The sequence below is a fragment of the Scleropages formosus genome, chromosome 9, assembly GCF_900964775.1.
Source record: "Scleropages formosus chromosome 9, fSclFor1.1, whole genome shotgun sequence".
NCBI lineage: Eukaryota > Metazoa > Chordata > Actinopteri > Osteoglossiformes > Osteoglossidae > Scleropages > Scleropages formosus.
Genome location: NC_041814.1, coordinates 7,054,888 through 7,068,438, shown reverse-complemented (window position 1 = coordinate 7,068,438; position 13,551 = coordinate 7,054,888). Strand labels below are relative to the sequence as shown.

The 13,551-nt window shown below is 44.6% G+C and overlaps 1 protein-coding gene across 2 annotated transcripts in view; it reads right to left on the bottom strand.

The window, feature by feature from the left end:
* palm1a (paralemmin 1a) overlaps nt 1-13,551 on the bottom strand; it is a 45,607-nt gene that overhangs the window by 14,145 nt on the left and 17,911 nt on the right. For both annotated transcript variants that reach the window (XM_018745915.1, XM_018745914.1), the window contains exons 2-5: nt 9,064-9,109; nt 7,272-7,352; nt 1,695-1,822; nt 703-811 (exon numbers count right to left, since the gene is read on the bottom strand). In XM_018745915.1, the coding sequence (XP_018601431.1) occupies nt 703-811; nt 1,695-1,822; nt 7,272-7,352; nt 9,064-9,109 (364 nt within the window). The remainder of the gene's footprint in view (nt 1-702; nt 812-1,694; nt 1,823-7,271; nt 7,353-9,063; nt 9,110-13,551) is intronic.

Here is a 13,551-nt window from a genome sequence, read left to right as displayed (position 1 = left end):
CCCCCCCCCCCACCCCCAAGCCAAAGATGAACTTTCACCTTAGAAGTCTGTGTCCTTAATAAGTCACTGTGGTTCATATTTTACGGAACAGTTCAGAAATTAATTACGTACTGAGCCGTATGTTAAAAAGATTCTGACCGAGTGAAACTCAAATGTAGAGAAAGCACTGTTAAACAGCTACAGGCGACCCCACAGTGATCACTTTATTTGAAGAATCCCTGTTTATTTGAAACCTGCTCGCTAAAGATGTGACTCTGCTGCTGCACACCCTGCACTGGTCTGCCGGGGGTGTCAGAAAAACAAAAAAAAAATGAAAAAATGTCACCCACGCTACCGAAGCAGAAGCACTGATTTCCCTGATACTTGACTGACTTTTTTTTTTTAGCATTCTCTGCTTCACGAGCAGTCCTGATGTTGAGGATAAGCCTATTTCTAAAGTTAGCATTTCACACTCTGCAAGGTGATGCACAAATAAGCGAATTAACCACTGCAGTGCTGATGAAAATGCTCTACTCCAGAGCAGTCATGTAGTAATGAATCACTGCAGTCACACAGTACAGATGTCAATCTACACATATATAAATTCATGTATATATTTTGCATTTTTACTTGGTAGACAAATGGCATCGCGTATGGGTTTGCAACAAAGCTTTGATATTTTTTAGCATCATCAAATGAGCAGCAGCCTCAGCAAGAGCTCACTTTATTGTCTCCTGTTTTGGCATTCTCCTCCTTGGCAGCATCTGACAAGTTCTCTTTGGTGGAGGTCGCTGACACGCCTCTTTCCAGCTCCTCCAGTTCCATCTCCAGTCTGAAACAACAAGAGAAGGAACATTTATCATTAAGCAAATCAAAGACAGTACTCATTCATACCCATTTAGCGTAATTCAAATGCAATGCAGGCTTATGGCAAGTAATAGAAGACAACAATTAAAGAAAAGCAATGTAATTGCATTAAAGCAGCGTGGAGTACTGAAAAACAAGAAAAATGCTGAATTCAGCCATGCTAACAGAAAAGACAGCCCATGTACTGTCTGGCTGCTTTGCAGATGGTAATCCCGAGCGACTGGAACATTTCATCCATTTACATTCCACCGTATTCTTTACGTAGACAAAAGTCAAGAACCTCAGTAACTACAATGAAGACACAGTTTAACAAATCTTTTTCCCTGTCTTCTCTTTCCTAGTCCCATGGCATGAACTGCAGGCCAAACAGACCAGTTTTGCACCAATTTTCAACCAGAGACCCAGCTGCTGCCTGGCAGCTGCCTGAGAGGGACTGGATCTGGGGACTGGAGCTCACTGATGGCAGGCTGCCAGATGGAAGACTGACGCCACTTTTTTGGCTGTCAGCAGAAGAAAATTGAGAAAGGGGGCTCCTGGCCATTGCATATTTCCATTCTGTTGTGATTTATTCATATACAATCCCACAGAACTTTGTTTTACCTTCTGGAGAACAGATCAAGTTCGGTACTTCTTCTCTGCAAGTCTTAGCAAAGTAAGACAGATATATTTAGTATTAAGTATTGCAATAATTTATCTTCTATGAGTTCTTTTTTCACACTTCATCAGATCAATAAAATGTGACTTTTTCAGTTTGGTGTTGCAAAGTAAAGGGTTCAGATTCCTTTGAAACTAATTATATAGACACAACAGGGATGGACTGGCATTCTCTCTCTGTTGACTGAGCTCACCTAAGGATCGTCTCCTCCAGCCCCTTGGTCTTGGCCTCATCCTCCTGAAGCTGTTTCTTTGCTTCATCCTCCTCCAAGCCAGCAGAGGGTGCTCCATCCAGCAGCCATCGCTCCCTCAGAGCCTTCGACTTAAAAAGGTGCAAAAATACATTAAATACACACATACCAATAACTTAAAAACAGTGTTTGCACAAAAAAAAACACTAGGCATCCGGATTTCTCTAAACAGGACAATATACACTCATAGAAACGAGCAAGAGTGGAGCAAACGCAGCGCGAACATGGTGATCGCCATCTGTTCTGGAGATGCAGCCAGGTTACACATTAAAGAAAACAGCAGGTATGGGACAGCTGGTAGCACAGTGGTTAGTGCTGCTGCCTTTGGACCCAAAGTTCATAGGTTCAAATCCCCCCTTCAGTTGGGGTACTTTTGAACAAGGTACTGACCCTGAATTGCTCTAATAGGTAAGTAATGATAGGCAGATTAACACTGTAAATTGCTCTGGGGAAAAGCATCAGCTAATAAAGTAATGTGAAGGTTCATCCCAGAAACACTACAATAGCCAGGTAACTTGAAATGCACCTCCTTACCCAGGCTATACAGAAATGGATAGGAAGATGCAGGGAGTTATTTAGGGAACCATGCTGCCAGAACCATTTGTGCAATTCATCTGAGGAATGAGGACTGTTCTAGTAACCAAAACTAGATGATGTCAAAAAATAAACGTAACACTAACAGAGAATCGCAATGTTTTTCAGACAAGAAAATTCAACATGAACATCCACAAAAAAATAGCTCTGGCATAAACTAGTCATATGCTGCACATTTTTACTGAGGGTTCTTTAAAAGAAATGTTCCCCAAAAAATCCACGTCAGACATCTCCCTTCGTCTGGAGATGATGACAAAAGACTTCTTGACAAACTCTACGTGGCACAGTCACCACCACGTTTAAGTAATTTAGTTTAATAGGCAAATGGAAGCCTTTGGCCTGGGCTACGATGGCACAAGACAGGAGATCAGCCGCAGCCTACACGGTTTAGAGTAACGTGTCTCACCCCAGAGCCCAGGGTCAACAACAGCACTTCAGCATCCGTTCCGGCTGTCCCTGTGCAGGCCAGCTGGTGCACGCCTCGCACCGAGGGCTCTGCCATTAAGAGGAGTGGTGAGACAGAAGGCGACCGTATTTGGGCATGGCGCCCAGCAACACCCAGAAGCTACAAGAGCCGAGGGAGATGAGCAGGCACTGTGGCTCCACCGCGCAGCACAGCATACGCACGGACCGGCAAATCCCAGGAGACAGGAGGAGGTGCTGCAGCTCTCTTGCACGAGCCATGCGGCGGCAGACAGAGGAAAAGCTCCAGGGGAAATGAGAGACGCAGCCCCTGCGGGAAACAGCTGTCTTCCTGTAATCAAACCAGCTAATTCTGACATCAGCTATAGAAGCACAATATTAAAGAAGAATCCTTTTAACATAGTGTTTCCTTTCACTAATTTGCACTGTTACAAGGGAGGGACAGCTGGTAGTGTAGTGGTAAGAGCCAAAGGTCACAGGTTCAAATCCCACCTCCAGCTGTAGTACCCTTGAGCAAGGTACTTACTCTAAATTGCTCCAGTAAAATTACCCAGCTGTATAAATGTGTAAATAACTGTAAGTCGCTCTGGAGGAAAGCGTCAGCTAAACGAGTTAATGTAGGATCACGGATGCAAACATCACAGAAACAGAAAAACAACAAAGAGGTGAAGTCACATGGACTTTCACAAGACAGAATGTGTTCATACCTACAGATTCGCACACAAAAGCTCTTGAAGCCCTGTATACATTACCAATGTGCAGCAGGATATTAGTGATTTTAAAAGCTGTGCCTGAAATTCAGACGTGCTTACTGATCAAAGTGTGTTTCTGGCCCTCTTCCAGACTCAGTAAAATGTTTCCCGGGAAATGATGCTGGACCCAGTGTTATGCAGGTCACCGATATTCTCTCTGTCCAGTGATGATCGAACACAGAACCGTATTCTCTCCGTAAATCCCACAGTGGTCCCACATGGTCACGCCTTGCTAATAGGTAAACAAAAATCTAAACGTATGTCATAGAGTACAATACTTACCGTTCATTTACAAGTTTAAAATCCACATGCAGTATTTCTTTATGTGTCTGCTATTTATTTGTTTGTTTGTTTTTTGTAAGCAGTCACACTCCACATTAATTGTCATCTTGGCTCAATGTGCATCACCTTTGGACTGAGCTTTATGTTACTGCTTTCATATTCTGAGTGCTCATATTCTCACTAGAAGAAAAGCACGGCGTTTCCATCGATGAAGTCACCTCGAGATCTCACTGGTTAATTCTTATCACCAGCGAGCTCTCCGTCTCATTCCTTCTCTCCCCAGAGACTGTCTGGCGACCCTCAGCCTTGTGAGCTGGAAAATGGCAGGAGGCTGGCAGAGAGATGTATTAAATCACCAGGCTGCTGCCAGCCATGGAGAGGAGACCCTGTTCAATACACCAGTCTGAAAACATGCACATACCACACAACCAGGATAATAAAACATTTTTTAAAAAATATGCACGTATACACAACTGCAATTCTTTTCCTGTTCCTTCGAGGAAAGGAGAATTCTATTTTTTTCCCCATCCTTCGTTGCTGCCTCTCCGCTCTGGTACGTCAGAGAGAAAAGACCACCCTCCCCTCATGTTCTGCTCTCTCCCTCTTCCCTCCCACTCTCAGGAGAGATGCGCGCGGAGCGTTTACTGGCAGACTGACAGGGCATTAGACATCCCAGCACGCTCACACCCTTCCACACACACAAAGCACAATGGGGGCGGAAAGTAGACCGCTGGGCCGCAGAAACCCCCCTCCCTGGGCACGACGCGTAGCCCTGCGTCCGATCAATTGTTCTGCGGCGGTGGCGCACCGCTTTCAAACGGGAGACAATGGGTGAACCCGCGGGAGAAAGACAGCCGTTTGTAAACACGCGCCTTCCCTCATGGACAAACAAATATGGCTGCTTGAAGTCAGGGGTGTCCCCCCCCGCAACAAACACACACACACGGCTCTTTGTAGTCGAGGGCATTGTGAGCTATCGTCGGCACAGCGAGTCACGCACGCAGATGAACCCCACACGCACGCACACGCACGCATACGCGGAGCCCTATCAAGACAGCCTTGGCTGTAAACGTGAAGGATGAAACCATAATCTGTATACTCTGCTCCCGATTTATATGCCCACGCTGCGGAGCTCCACATTCATGACTGCTGTGCAAAATAAGGTACCGAAACCCAGGTACACGGAACCCAGCTATGAGACGGAGGCCCCCGTGCTTCCAAACGAAAACTTCACAAATGTCAGTGCGTTTTAACAAAACGCTGACATTCACGGATTGCCCGGCCCCGATTGGTACCCGTTAAGGGCTTCGCTGACGCCATTTTGGCTCGAACAAGGTCTTTACCCTTAGTCAGACAGCCACGAACAACAAACAGCAACTTGTACTCAGCCCACATGCTTGTACTTTGCTCAGGTACACGTCACTCGGTTCTAATGGCCATTCCTTCTCCGGCTTTGTGCTGGATTTGCATAGGGGTGGGGCAGCACAGTTTTAAGATCTATTGATTTAGAATAATGCTACTGGGGAGTTAAATGCCAGGCTGCTGGGAGCCGGCTGTGGACTGGCTCTCCGGACCGGGCAGCATTCACAGACCATTCAGAGAGAGTGCTTCCTCTTTCACAGGGCGCTCTGCTGAGTCTGCAGTCACCTCCATGGAAACTGCTAATGAGGAGGCTTTTTGGATCTTATCTCTGTCTGGCAAGTGCTCCTCCTTTCAGGCTGCTTCGGCCAGAGCAGTCCAGAGCCCAGGCCTCCACGGTGACCGCTCTCCAAGACAGCCTCCATGTAGCATTTACAGTTTCTAACAGTACCCACTTACGCAGCTCCGTAGCTCCCCGTGCATTTTAAAACGACAGAATGGTACCCCTGCATTAGGCTGCCGCAGCATCTCTTGTTAAGTCTAACATGTGCACACTGTGTGTGTATTTCTACATTTACATTTATTCTTTTAGCAGATGCTTTTCTCAAAAGCGACGTACATCCGGGAAAAAATACAATGAGTGCATTGCATCAACAGAAGGAGAGACTTGGATGCAAACACGTGATTCTAAAGTACAGCTAGTTTGTCACAATCCCTCATATGAACCGGAACACATCACAGGAGTACCTCCATAAAGGTGTATCCATTACTCCAACAATTTGTAATTACAAAATTATTAAACATAAACATTTACACATTTATCATGCACTTAAAATCAGGGGAGAAATGAGTCCAAAAGAGGTGTGTTTTGAGACCCATCTTCAACGTAGAGAGAGATTCAGCAGTTCTGAGTAAGAGGGGGAAGTGATTTCCACCACATTGCAGCCAGAACTGAAAACCTTTTGTGCATAAGACCACCAAGCAGGCAGAGGTGGAGGAGCGTAGCACTTAAAGTAACCCTTTTACATAATTCCATAACTTATGTGCACACACCATCATCAGCATAACATTAATAATGTAAATATTAAACACCCTTAAAAGACACGTTTACAAAATCCGGTAGCAAAATTTGCTAAGTGTTCAGCTTTAGGGGGACATAGGGGTGTGGTGGCACAGCAGGTTTGGCCAGGGCCTGCTCTCTGGCAGGTCTGAGGGTTTGAGGCTTTTGCTTGGGGTGCCTTGCAACAGACTGGCACCCCGTCCTGGGTGTGTCCCCTCTCCCTCCAGCCTTGTGCCCTGTGTTTCCGGGTTAAGCTCTGGTTGGCTGCAACCCTGCTTGGGAGAAGCGGTTTTAGACTCTGTCTGTGTGTGTGTGTGTGTGTGTGTTCAGCTTTAAGAAAATATTTTTTTTCAGCCACATCAGTCTTCCGGGTGGCCCAAAGTCCCCTGCATGGACATTTTGTAAATTGTCCTCTTCTCTCCATCTGAACTGGAGGGCTTTAGTGTGAAATTTAGCACATGTGTATACTTAAGCAGGTCAGCTTATGGTAAACAAGTAGTGAGTGTAGGCCTGGCCCCTCCTCCAGACGTGTATCATGTGTGGGAGCGCAGTCTGCGGCCCAAATCATACCCATCTGACCTAGGGCTTGCAGCTGCTCCTTTCCTTCATCTCGACCCACAAGGCCCCTGCTATCCACTTAGAACTAGGGATCCGTCTGTGCCCACACCTTGGACATCGCAGATGATCTGCACATTAGCAGGTTATGCAGTGGAGGAAAAAACAAATCCCCGAACACATGTGATGGCCTTGGACATTGCCAAGCTTCTGGAGGAAGCTGAATCACCCTCACCTTCGGAGAAACGCTGCAAGCATTAACGTTAATGATGTATGGTCTTTTTTTTTTTTTTTAAAGCAACAAATCCAAATTAAAGTTTCAGTACAAAATGAGAGCAGTGAGTTGCATGGTCATTAAACTGACTGCCATCATTCATAATGCATTATGTAAGAGAGAGTGCAGATATTACCAAATACTACCTGGACCACATCGTCGGTAGAGGACATGGCACACAAAAGTATTGGGAATGCTGGACGCAGAGGGACAGGTCTTACCTTCAGGTGCTGAAGCTGTCGACGGTCATCCTCCAGCTGCCTCTTTTTGTTTTCGATCTCCGTCTGTCTCTTCCTCTTCTCCTGCAGAACAGTGAGCAAACCTGCTGTCAGTCATAGACACAACACATGTGACCCTTCTGCACATCTGTGGCCTCCAGGTTTTCCAAAGTTAACACACACATTAACACCGCATGATTATCTTTAACTTAAGAACAAAACCTATTTACTGGTGCTTAAGTATGTGTTATTTTAATGTAAAGATGCGAAGATTTAGTTTAATCTCTTTTACATTTATTCTAGTATATCTGGGAACCCTAAACCCTGACCCCAAACAAACAGAAAACACTGGAAACATTACCGGTAGGGCTCCAATAATAGCTTTACTATGATATTTGCAGTTAAATTTTCACTAAAATCACATTCGCTTGTTGCTCTATCAATGAGCAGAACAGTTCAGAAAATACAACTACTTTTACTGCACTGAACTGAACGCCTACCAAAAGCGTTAAAAACCCAGTGCTTTACAACTGTGCTTTTCAATGTCTTTTAGAGGCTGCTTTAGAAATAACTGAACAAGATGTCTAATGTTTTCTAAATAAGAAAAATGTGGGCAAAATAAATTGATGGGGCTTTCACATTGCTAAAAAGAGTTTTAGTTCAGTTCCTTCTTTCAGTGTCAAGGGAAACGCTTACTGACCTATTTCAATGGCTGATGCAGCTTACCCCCCACAAGTAAAATATGCATGTACATTTAATACTTTATACTTTGTCCGACTGCAAACGGTCTTCCTGTCATTTTTCTCTTTAATGTGATGCAGATGTTTTGGGGAAAAATGTGACCAGGTTCAGCAGAGATCTCGAGCTCTTCATTTCCTCAGAATTTGTTCTTTAATGTACATTCTTATTGCATACTTTTCATGTGTATTGTGACCTTAAAACTGATAAAAGAAAAACGTTAAACATATGAGAAGGAATGAGACCAAGTGCAGATTCAGTATGGAAACCCTTGTGTGGGGAGACCTGTATTAAAAATGTGTTGTGTCAGGTGGGCACTGATGGAGACAGTCAGCAGATTTGTGTCATTGACAAGTGCAGAGTAACATGGAGGGGAAAAAGCAAAAGGTGGAGAGCCAGTGAAAGATAAAATCAGACACGAGAGCACGTTCAAATGGCTCCCTAAGAGCTCCATTAGGTACCTACCTTGATGAAAAGCCCAAGCAGTTGGACTGAGAAGACAAGGGTGTGGCTGAGAAAACACTGACTCTGTATGTGTGAATGTGCATGGATCGATGGATGCATTAGAGAGTGCATTACCTCCCTGTGGTCCTTTCCTCTGGGATGATTAGAAACAAAGGAAAGGAAGGGAGGGGGCTCTCGGAGGGGAGTGGGGGGCGAACACGACCGACATGCTGTGAAAACCTCTGGTCCGCAATGCTGAAGAAGACTGCTTTCAGATCTAAAGCTCAGAGAGTTCAGAGTGAGAATCCAGATGGAATTGGTTCATGTGTTTGTGGGCCTGGAACTGGACGGGGGGCGGGGAGCGCTACTGAATGACGTTCTTGGATTCTCCGGACCTGACAGTAGCAAGCTGCGGTCAGCAGGGCACTTCTGAATGCGCACCACACAACTGCAGGCAACAGTGTAATTAAATTGCACATGGACTGAGCAGGATGGATGGCAAAGACCAGTAAAATCAACATCTATCTACACAGAATAGCGGTGTGTGCACCAGAGGAGAGACTGGGACTCTTTGCTTATTGAATTTAACAAGGGATGTAAGCATCTGACTTACCGCTATAGCCTGGAGTCTCTCCTGCTGTGACAGCGCCTCGGACTTCCTGGCCGGGGAAGAGAGGGAGGAAGAGAACGAGTGAGAAGTGGCACACGGTCCTCTGCCCCTTACAGCTCAAAGTGGTGTGAGTTTCCACATTCATGCATCAGTTATGTTTTCATTGAGTCGTGTAGTGCAGTAAAAGGCAAGGAGTTCAAAAGACATTGTGAAACTCAAACTCGGGGTAAATATGCAAGACATCGTGTCTCAAAATGTTCTTTCGCGAACATGCCAAGGTTTTCCAAAAGACGCGTTTCCAGACTTCTTCGCCCATCCAGCAAATGAGGTTATCCTATTTGTAATCAAGTCAGAAAAATTAATGATTTACAAATTCATCCCCATGGACACAGTGTCTGTCAGTGCCCAACATGCATGCTCACAGAGATTCCCCGCTCTTACAGCTGTTAAAAGTGTCCTGTATTCCACGACGGAACAGGACGGACTGACGCTACCCCAACATGCACCCCACATGATCGCTCAGCTGTCCATGGGCAGACACATATGTACATATATGCCTACATCTGAAAACTATTTGTACTGTGTGCCTGGCGGATCCCAGACTCACACTTTTTTTTCTGGACACAAATCTCTAGGGCTATTTATCAAACTCTTTATTTTATGAGCTCCAAAAATGTTTTAAGCCTCTGACGTGACACTGTATGTTGGACATTGTGGTTTACAGTTAAAAAAAAAATACATAAGGATCTCATGGGTCATGCTTGGTATGTGTTTTGGCCTTTGGACAGCGATTTTCTGCTGACTAAAAACAGGGAGGCTCTCTGTTAACGTTGCCATCCATGAGACACGAGCTACAGAGCTGAATTAAAACAAGAAGTCCTAAAATACAATTGCTGGCTAGAGTCCACTAGAGCAATTGTGGCATTTATCAGCAGGAAGGACAACTGGAGTCATTCAGCTCAACTTCCCAACAATTTACTCCAAACTTGGATGGCTATCTGCGGCTCTGTCCCTGGCTGAGTCCAGGGATGAGGAATTGATTACCAAAGTCAAGAAACAACACGTAATACACACACTGCCCGAAGCCAACTGTCCCCAGTGGGGTCGCGGCGAGCTGGAGCCTAACCCAGAACACAGGGCGCAAGGCCGGAAGGGGAGGGGACGCACCCAGAGCAGGGCGCCAGTCCATCGTAAGGCACCCCAAGCAGGACTCGAACCCCAGACCCATCAAAGAGTGGGACCCAGCCAAACCCACTACGCCGCTGCGCCATCGTACCCCCCCACCCAATGTGTAACGTTTTCTCCAATTTCTCATTTCTACCCAAAAAGAAAATCTAAATGATCTTCCTATAAGAAGCTTTTCATTTCTTCAGAGGAGTTCTGGAGAACAGAACATGATTGGAAAAGAGAAACAACAGTCTCAGAGGTTTCTGGTACTAAACCAACATATTTTTTTCTTCATCTGATAATTTATCAGAAATCTGAACTGAAAACAAAACTATGCAAAGCTCAGTAAATAGATATTATGAATAACATTTGCTCCTTGTAAAATTCTGGACGATATGTTCACTCATGTATTTCTCTTTGTTTCCAGAAATTCAGAGTAAACTGATCTTTATATGGACCTGGGTGTCTTCGGTGTCGATACCTGATCTTTAGGGGCAAAAAAATATAGTATTTTTTATAAGGCAGATTTTTTACAAGGCGGAGCAAATTGTGCTGCTGTCTCACAGCACTTGGGTGGTGCGCAAGAATGCCGGTTCAATCTCTACCCAGTCTGTGCGGAATTTGTATGTTCTGTCCGTGGCATTCCGCCGCATGCTCTGGTTTCCTCCCACAGTCCAAAGACATGTGTTTCGAATGAATTGGCAACTCTAAATTGCCTGCAGTGTGTGACAGAGCGTGTAGTTCTGGTGTATGAACAAGCGACTAACTGTAGGCAATCTGCTGCAGTGTATATGCAACTAAATCACCATGGACAAAAGAAGTACGATCAGCTAAACACTATAGCTTTCAGAGTAAGTAGATTTGGAGGAAAACATCTGCTAAATGTTGATGAAATTATATTTGCTCATGCAATGAACGTAACTGAAGCAGCTGAAGTTGAATTGGCTGCTTTTCTGTAATCCACCACTAATTGCTCAGTCCCGTTTCTATTTTCTGGAGGTTTGACATCAGAGTCAGTACATGTAAAACAGAGTAACTCTTACAAGCTTCTCCTTGAGTGAATTCAGCAGGAAGATTACAAGACAAAATCAAATCCACAGCTTCTGCATATGTGGTGATTCAACGTATCGCTAGCCTCAGCCGGCATGTGAACTGGCACATATACTCAAAATACGAGAGGGGATGAGACAAAAGGCCAATGGTACAATGCAAGAGGACAACACAATCGGGCCTTTAATCAGGATTTGGTTTAAAGCCATGCTATGATTTTATTTAAAAAATAAATAAAAAACAGCCATTGCTTTCTTGGAAAAAGCTTCAGGGAACTGTCACATGGTAAGTTCAAAAGCTGTGGCTGAGCAAAGTCTATAAAGGGTCACATCATTATCCATTATTCTATATACATGATCATTTTTTTCCCCAAAGATAGAGAACTTAACAATATCTCTACCCTACTTTTCTCATTCAACACATACACTTCTTCAGCTTGCTCCAAGATCAACGGACAGTGGTTCAAATAACCATGATGTTCCTCAAAAACCAGGCTTTCAGAATTTACTGAAAAACATCCTCTAAGAACAGTGCACTTGACCAAGGAAAAGTACTACAAAAATGAAAAAAAAAAAGAAAAACATTTATTCATTTAGCTGACGGTTTTCTCCAAAGTGACTTACTATGTTAATCTACTTACCATGATTTACAGCTGGGTAATTATACTAAAGCAATTTAGGGTAAGTACCTTACTCAACGGTACTACAGCTGGAGGTGGGATTTGAACATGCAACCTTTGGGAGCAAAAGTAACAGCTCTAACCACTACATTACAAACTGCCCCTGACATATGCAGTAATACATACTGTATGCAGTAAGCAACATCTAGTTAGCATTTAAATGAAATTAACTGAGGTCCCAGCACACATTTGCAGAAAGGTCACAGGACCAGCGGCTTGTACGCGCCACTTGGATTCAGACTACTTAACCTGCTGGTAAAAGGCAGTCCCTTTGGCATCTGAAAGCAGGCTTAAAAACAGCTCCTCGGACTGTCCATCTGAAAGATGAGAAGGTACGCCATGAGGGAGCGCAGGAATGCTTGGACTCCAGAAAGGCCCAACCCCTTCTCAGTGCTACACTGGCTGGACAACATGTGTTTCCCATCCCCTGGGAGCCGCCCCATAACACACACCACCTGCAAAAATACGGAGTATCCAGGATTCTGGACATGTGATCCAAAAACCTTTAACCTGTCAAGCAGGGTTACTCAGAGGTTACTTAGAGTCAAATTCATCAAACAGGGGAAACTAAAATTCTGCAACATTATCAATTCACCAGTATGGAAAAAATGTGAACACGAAAAAGAGCAACCTTTCTTTTTTTTTTTTACTTCAACCATTCAGAAAGTCTAGCACTCAAAATTCATATTGAACGTAAAGGCAGATTTCTTTACACAAAATCATAAACCTTCAGATTTGCAATTAAGTCTTGCGTTCTAAGATCTCTCTGTCTGATGTTAAACTTGTAGCCTCTCTCTGCTCTATAGTGACAAACCAGATTTGAGGCCACATAGTTGCGAGTCCCTGGTGACACACAATTCAGTGTGTTAGTGTCATGTGGTGAGAGGGACACTAGGGGGTGCGGTCACCACAGTACACCCCACATGGAGCCACAAGGACACTATGCACGGCATTCTGGGAAACACAAGTACCCCTCCCAAATTCCCCAGTATAGTAGGTTACACTATCTTCTACTTACACTGTCATAATTTTATCTCTGGTTCTCTGTGGAGACAGCAGGACTGAACGTAAGCATGCAGTGCAGAGCCATGTTCGAGGTTAGTGGGTCATACTTTAAGTTACATAATCTTGCATTATTGCTCAAGCAGTCAGAATGCAGGCCTGTTTTCTGTGACTTGCGCTTGCAAATCCAGCTGTTTGCGGGGCGTACAGTCAATGCATGTTTCTGAAGCTCTGACTTCTCAAAAATGAAGATCAGATGTCTCACGGCATTCACAGCCTCATGCCTTCACTGTCACATGCGCATTTCAGAGAACACAAACAACTGCGAGGTTTCAGCATTGTACGGCGCTCACGCAGCAATGCCCTCGACTCCTTCAACGCGACTGATAGAAGGCGCGGCAGCGTACGTCGCTCATTTAAGCGTCCCTTCGAAAAACATCACCGATATCACAGTTAGCCTTCTGCGCACTGTTTTCTTGAGGTTCTCCTCTTTGAAGCACCATCTGGAAATTGAAATGAGATGGCAATAATGAAGCGTGAAGAAAACTAAACGAGCACATCCAATCTCCCTGTAAGTGTTCAGCATTCCTGCA